This window comes from Montipora foliosa, chromosome 11, assembly GCF_036669935.1.
Source record: "Montipora foliosa isolate CH-2021 chromosome 11, ASM3666993v2, whole genome shotgun sequence".
Lineage (NCBI taxonomy): Eukaryota > Metazoa > Cnidaria > Anthozoa > Scleractinia > Acroporidae > Montipora > Montipora foliosa.
This window is the reverse complement of record NC_090879.1, coordinates 52,720,299-52,727,798: the sequence shown is the minus strand read 5'-3', so window position 1 is coordinate 52,727,798 and position 7,500 is coordinate 52,720,299. Positions and strand designations below refer to the sequence as shown.

The following is a 7,500-nucleotide window of genomic DNA, read 5'->3' as shown; positions in this document are numbered from 1 at the left end:
TTCAAGACGTGTGTGCCATAAAACAAACATTAAATTATTCCTTTCAAACAATTCAATACACGTGAATTACGTCAAAGCTGTGCTTCCTGTTTCTGCAAAACGTTGCGTGAACCGATGGAACAAATGTGTCTTGATATAGGAAGTCGCACTGATTAAATGAGTAACTTGAGCGGGTTATATCTCCCAAACGAGCTCGGTGACCTATTTTTTTTAATTGCACATTTCGAGTCACCATAATGTAGGGAACAATCGAGAAAGGTTTAAAGAAAATCTTACGACAAGTTCTATTATTAAGGAATCACCTTAACCATCTCGAATTCTTTCATGTCTATTATTAATAAGTAATCACATGATTTTTCTCGTGCAATTTGGAATAAATAAGCACTTGTAAATTTTTCAAAGTCTACAAATTGCACTCACCCTACGGTCTTGTGCAATTTTGGACAACTTGAAAAAATTTATTAGTGCTTATTTATTCCAAAATTGCACTCGAAATCATGTGATAACCTATACATATTCATGATCACCGAGGCGGCAAATTTGAATACGATCCCGCTGTGAATAGGCCAGAATAAGAGAATAAAGGGCCCAAATTGGCCGAGTCGTGCTTGTAAAACTCGCTTGTCTGATTCCAGAAGTCGTAATCCTAACTTTCACGCGGGGCTCTTTGAAGAACAAGGTTCTATCTACACATTTAACTTATACAAGAGAATTTAAGAAACCAGAAACCCATCACCCGGAGCCTACAACTCTACTGTGTTTGTGTAACGGCGTTTTCACAGACCAATTTATTTTTAGATTGAATTTCCCGCGAATGAGACTCCCACAGGAGCCCGATGACCAATTACAAGAAATTAAGCTGACGTCATAGGGTCACCGAACGGAACTGCCTTTGTTTCTTTGACCTAATTCGCTGGAAGGGCTAGTCTAAAAATAAACCTACTTGTGAAAACGCCGTTTCACAGACGCTGTGTGGAAGTTGTACGCTCCAGATGGGCTCCTGAAGAAAGTGTAAGCACTGTTCTTTTAAACTTGAAAATTGTGAAAAAATTACCTATTTCAGTATACCCTGCGAGTAGTTGGTTTCTCCTACGCTTCGCGAGAGAGAAACCACTGCGAGCAACCGTTAATTTCTTTGAGTGAGCCGCCGTCCAGCGCTAAGGACGAATAAATTAAATTTATACCGGTAAAACGAGTTAGTAAACTTGTTTTGGCGCTTGCGCGTGCGTTCAGCTACGTAACTGCTGCGTCTGGGCGAGCCTGCTGTGTAGAGATTTCCCGCGAAATAAGACGAAGTGATGTCAAATACATCACGTGGGATGTGACGTACTTTGCACATGCACGATGGAAAATCAAACGGTTGCTCGCAGTGGTTTCTCTCTCGGGAAGCGTAGGAGAAACAAACTGCTCGCAGTGTAATTTCAGTATAAAGACCGTTTTTAAGAGCGATTTTCTAAATCTTGTCACGGCCTTCCACATTTTCACGCGCGGTAAATGGAAGATGTACCTTTTCTTGAGCAGAATCCGTTTTAATTCAAAGAATTGGTGAACGAGAACCACTGTTCTTTTCGGTTTCAAAACTACTAATGAAACATACTTTTGAAAAATGGCGCATCTCGAGGGAGACCTATTTAAGCAATAGAGGACATTTTCCGTGTTTCAATAGCCTCATCTAAACACAAGAGGGAGTTGGGAGAATTCGAGACAGTTATGCAAGACCGAGACCCAGTCCAGGTTTTGCAACAGTGTCGAGAATTCTCCCAACTTCCCCCAGTGTTCAGATGAGGCTATGGAAGCACGGAAAAAAGTCCTCTATTGCTTTTATAAAATATTTCTCAAAGATAATTCGACAAATGAAGGTAACAAATGAAGGAAGATTCTCGATCGAAACTGATTTTCTTGCTCATATTTCCTACCAGCCAATCAAAACGCGCGTCTGACGACATATAACCAATCAAAATTCGTGTGATGTCACAGCCCTGTTTCCACACTCTCATTTAAACACAGCTATTGACCAATGAGAGTGCACGCACTATCCTAATTATTTTATAATGTTATCTGGCCGTCGCTGCATAACAATTCTTGTCAATCAAACCAGTGGATCGTGAAATGGTCACGAATAACCGCGAATTTTAAACTGATCGTTAAGTGTCTTCTGGTTCATTCCACGTGCCGACAAAAATAGTGCAATGAAGAAGGAAAAAGAAAATATCAGCGATCGGGAGCTCTTTTCAGAGCTCTTAGAAAACCCGACCCATCCATTATAAGTTCATATGGTTCCTCCGTTTGTTGACAATGATTGCCCGATATTCCACCTTCAACTAAATGCAGAAGCAGTTTGGAGATGGCCCTCTTTTAAACGCCAGCTTGTAACACGACCGAAGAAGTGCGATCTTAGAAACAATAGCATAAACAAAGACTTGCGAGGCCTTTGTTTCTTAGCTGCTCCTCCAAAAGTTAATGAGCTGAGCTGTATTCCATTACGGGCGCGCGTACGGGTGTATTCTGTAAGTGCGCGTAATCTCAGACCAATAAGAGTCATTCTGGTCATGCTTCTCCTCTAATTTTGCAGATCTATAATTTTGACTGTGCCGCAAGTTTATGTCCCAAGAATAATAGGCATTCTGCGAGATGCGATTGTCACTTTAAAAATTCTGCTGTTTCCAACGGCATTCGAGCCCATGACTTCTGCGATGCCGGCGAAATGCTCTAATAACTGAGCTATGAGGCCTTACAGTTAGGAGCAGGTCAATCTGTTGGGACCAGCTGTTCCCGTGACAGGACGTCTCCCCACTGTGTGGCTTCATCGCTCGGTTGGTAGAGTATTGCATCGGCATCGCAGAAGTCATGAGTTCGAATCCCGTTGAATTTTTCAGGTGTCTATAAGAGATAATTTCTTAAATTGTTCTGATAAGTGCGAGGATCACCTCTATCTTTCGTCCATAAATCGCAATTCAAATATACATTTCTTTCATTTAGACGCGATTATCTTTCCAACTTTCATTTCATTCTATTCTTCTAAAAATCAATTATAAGTCATACCTGAGTGGAGTTCAGAATGACAGTAACGTACAGAAACGCAGTGTGTACTGGTGTCAAGAGACCAAAAAACCACGTGATACCCAACAGGGGCATCAACACCAAGCACGCTCTGATCCCCAATCTGCAACAAAAAATGTGTTTACATAAACTTGCACTGCACCCTGCCAGAAGAGCCTTTCTTACCTCGACGAGAAAGAAATGACTCTGCAGAAATCGTGTACATTCTTTGAGTATTCATAAACCGTTGCAAACCCACGCACTCGTAAACGCCATATTGCTTTTCGTACTGATGGCTCGATTTTGACCTTTGTGTTGTCAAAAACATGATGCGCGCGCTGCCTAAACCTGTTTGACCAGAGTGACTAGCCCAGATTCTTGGGCTGCGGCGACTTGAAAGGTTTGCCACTATTTCTGAAGAGCCTCTCTTGCTCGCCCTCTAGTGAGTTTTAAAGAGGCTCTGTACTTGCACTGGAGCTTTCCAACAAAGTTGAACTTATGAGAAAAAGTATCCTCTTGTTTTGCTCTTTCTCCTACCCTTCCTTGCCTCTTCCCACTCGGTGCATTTGGTGTTATTCCTAAACGAGGGTCTGAATGGCGTTAACCGACTAACGACAAACGGCGATAAATATAACTGACTACCGACAAAACGGGAAAGGAAATACCAATTACTGACAGGAGAATATTAACCGACAACCGACAAGGGCCGACATTGTGGGAATGTTTGTATTCGGAAATAATGCGTAATGCCTTTTTTTTAAACATTTCAATAGTATTTTGTATGATTTGTTTCTAGCTTAGGAAATGTGATCCTTTGGTGGCTGTTTCTCCTCCTTTTCGGGCAGGAGCGCAGGCACATTTCCCGAACAGTGGCCTTTAATCAAGTGCTGCAGTTGTGCTGCAGTATTTTCACTGCCTGTTCTGAATGTGTTGCCTGTACGGTCACCTGAAGCGTTGTTTTTCCATGCCGTCATGAACGGAATTATAAAGGTGATCGTAAGTTTCTTTCGAAAAAGTGAAAGAAGTCGCACTCGAAAGCCACCGTGGCCGCGTTCCAGTGGACATATCAATCATAAAAGAGTCTGAGTTAAAAAAACATCTAACGGAATTTTTAGGACTGAAGGAGCAACTGAAGCCCTTCAGTACGTAATTGGTGCATGTCCAGATGGGCAGCAAAGTACTACACGCACGACAGGCCGTATTATCATGTCCCTCAATCAGCTTTGTTCCTTTCTGCTATAGCTAAGATGGCACCTTTGCCAAGTGAGCACATAACAGCAGGTATAGAAGAACAGATTAAAGAGCTGCTACAGAGTTATTAATGGTTCGCGTGTGACGTCACGGGTGCCATGTTGCTTTACAGAACAATGCAGTGAAATGTCTTTCGGGAATTTTACTCTGTTATTATGCAAAACTTGTGGGGCCTTTTCCTTTTGTTTTGTACACCAACATGGCGGTCTCATCACGTGGATGCAAAACAAGAATAGGCCAGTACGCCAACGGACTGTTAGAAGCGAGACCACAAAAGGTAAAGCTGGGGCCTTGCCACCCACAAGCAACGAGCCCGAAGAGAGACTTCGATTCCCTGAACAAAAAAATGAATTATTTCAAGTTATATGCTTTGTATACAGCTTAAACTGTGCGAATTTCATAACGAATATGAATAATAAACTTGCATTTTTACTTATAAACTGAGATTTACTGACAAGCGACATGCGGACCCCACCCCCCCCCCCCCATTCAGACCCTCCTAGATACCAGAAGCGTAAGATTTTAACTGTCTCACCTGGCTTTTTTGATCTTCTTGTCCGATGTATGTTGCATTGATGCCATTTCCTTTATCACTCGCACGACAATTACCGTGTTTGCCTAAAACAATAGAGTAACAATCAACTTAAAGAACATTTGTCAAAGGAAAAGACAGGAGATGAAGAAGGCCGAACTCAGTCGAAGGCAACCCAAGGGCTCCTTTTACTTACGTGGCAGGGGTGTGCGCCACTCCAATCTCGTTTAAGGTGATGTTACATGAACCGATCTTAAAAGCAACATTGTTAAATTTGTCTCGTGTAGCATAACGCACAGGGTGATTTTTAATGTAACATCTTGTTCCCCGAATTTTGTTGGAGTGCGTGTAACACCTCCGCTGTTGACTTTTAACGCGACATCGTCCCAGAATGCACCACGGAGAACCGAAATAAGTCACGTGGACAGTCACTTCAACAGTGTCCGCCATATTTCTTGCCCGGGATTTATAGAGCAGAAGCCTGGGCTCAAATTTTGCGAGCAAACCGTCACGTGTAACACACCGTTGCCGCAACATTGTTGCGTTAAAAGTTGTCTCGTGAAGGATGGATTAAGAATTGGCGTTAAAAATCGGCTCGTGTAACATCACCTTTATGTACGCCCTACATCCAGCAATACTGGCATTAACTTTACCGATTACAAAATGGATTGAAAGCTGAGTGAACCTTGGAAGGCAAGGGTCAGGGATTCGAACCCGGAACGCTGGGATACGGGATATCCACTACATTACGCATGCCAAAGGGCAAATTGAGTAACAATCCAAACCAGATGGTGGAAAGAGCTAAAAGAGAAATCAAACTGAACCCGGCCTTTGAAGGCGCTTGGTTCGAGAGGTATCTTGTGTCAAAAAATGTTTATTTACAATAACAGATCATAAAGTTATTGTTTGGCATTATATGTTTCGTTCGGCTTTTATCAGACTGAATGGCTACACCCGAGCGTGCAGAAGTTTAAAAAAATTAAACGTCCTTATTGTTATGGAAATTCGCATTTCTTGTCATAACGATCTGATAGCATGAATTCAGCTACGACAATTGTTCCACGGCACGCAATGCCTGTAAGGTGAACTTGGTTCCTTGGCTACCGAACGTTTTGATGTAACCTCTTTTCCAAGGAGATAGATAAAAGACACCGGAGTTTTAAATATTAAAGTCGACCGCAAACTTCAAACCGCGATTAGCAGTTAGCGGTTTGCCGTTTGCTGCAGGGACAAAACAGGGCTCGAAATTAACGAAAAATTCCAGTCGCATTTTGCGATAAGATACGAAAATTTAGTCGCAATTTCGCAAATTTTAGTCGCAAAATTCGCCGCGCTGCATTGTGTTGTCAGCGGTTTAGAAAAAAATATGAGCCCGCAATATTTGTGTGTAAAGAAACCGCTGAAAATGGCGAATGATCGAAGGAATGGAGCTGTGCACGTAACATCGCAGCTAAATTACTCTACAATTACGCTATCTTTAGAGAAAATTCACAGTGAGAAACAAAACAATTTTGTCATTTATTTATTTATTTTAGCAAAGTAGCAGCAAAGTGGCAACTGCTAACCCTTTGGTTTCGAAAGAGCGAAGGTGACAACAAGTCGCAAATTTGCGACTTCTCCAGATATTTTAGTCGCAAAGGGAAAAATTTAGTCGCAAATGCGACTGTATTGGTCACAATTTCGAGCCCTGCAAAAATAGACTTCAGCATAAGGTTCGGCATTTGGCGGGAAAAAACGTGCCATGTTGGATTATTGTTTTACTTTACATGTTTTAGTTCAACCGAGCAAGCGTCTTCAAGGAGGTGCAAATGATCAGCAAAAATGTGTTCACTCAGGAGTTAAAAAACAAAACATAACTTATTGGTTGAAACGTGAGTTCCTACAGACGTTTAAGGTGAAAAACTCTGCGGTAAATCGTTTGCCGCAAAGAAGGGTATCCAGCCGTAAAGAACTTAAACCACAAAGTGCAAACTCGACCGCAAGGCCATGTCACGTGACACTCAAAATACGCGATGCCAAATGTTTCTATTACGACCCCGGCAACTTCAGCGATAACTCCTCTTCAAAATCCAGTCTAACTTACCAGTATCTTAAGGATTTCGTGATAATGCCATCTCGTTAACGTCGTAACACATGAGTAAAGTATGGCATAAATGATTTGGTACGGACCGATTTGAAGTAGTCTCTTTTGCTGCTATTATTGGGGCGTCACGCAACGCTCGCCCCGCCCTTTTTTATTTCTTGTCTTTTCTTTGAAGGGGGGAGCGTGCGTGACCAAAACCAAAAGTAACAAATAATGCACGATTCACCGTTGTGTGCTTACGTTTTCGTCAGTGATTTCTTAATGGGGCAAAGAAATGCACTAAAATGCGTGTCACACTTGTAGCACGATTGTCCGTAACCAATGATATTCTTGTTTAATGGCGTTGCCGTTGCTGCAGCGGCCATTGCTGTTAAAACTACTTATTGATTCTGACTTTTACTTACAAGCTCAACCAACACGACAAACGTCACAAATATCCAAAGGGCGCCGCTACGAGAGGAAAGCCAGCAGCTTGGTGTTTGAAAACACAAACAAACAAATAAATAAACCAAACATGGGTTATTATTTAGTTTTGAACTCCTTAGCTTCATGTGAATCGTTAGAGATTGAGCGTCTACTTTTCTAAAAAGGTCTC

At 42.0% G+C, this 7,500-nt stretch overlaps 1 protein-coding gene across 2 annotated transcripts in view; it reads right to left on the bottom strand.

The window, feature by feature from the left end:
* LOC137975735 (latrophilin-like protein LAT-2) overlaps positions 1-7,500 on the bottom strand; it is a 47,175-nt gene that overhangs the window by 6,811 nt on the left and 32,864 nt on the right. The window contains exons 10-12 of one of the 2 annotated variants that reach the window (XM_068822910.1): positions 7,310-7,376; positions 4,826-4,908; positions 3,043-3,163 (exon numbers count right to left, since the gene is read on the bottom strand). In XM_068822910.1, the coding sequence (XP_068679011.1) occupies positions 3,043-3,163; positions 4,826-4,908; positions 7,310-7,376 (271 nt within the window). Of the gene's footprint in view, positions 1-3,036; positions 3,164-4,825; positions 4,909-7,309; positions 7,377-7,500 lie in introns of those variants that run through there. The other variant, XM_068822909.1, reaches the window with a different exon arrangement.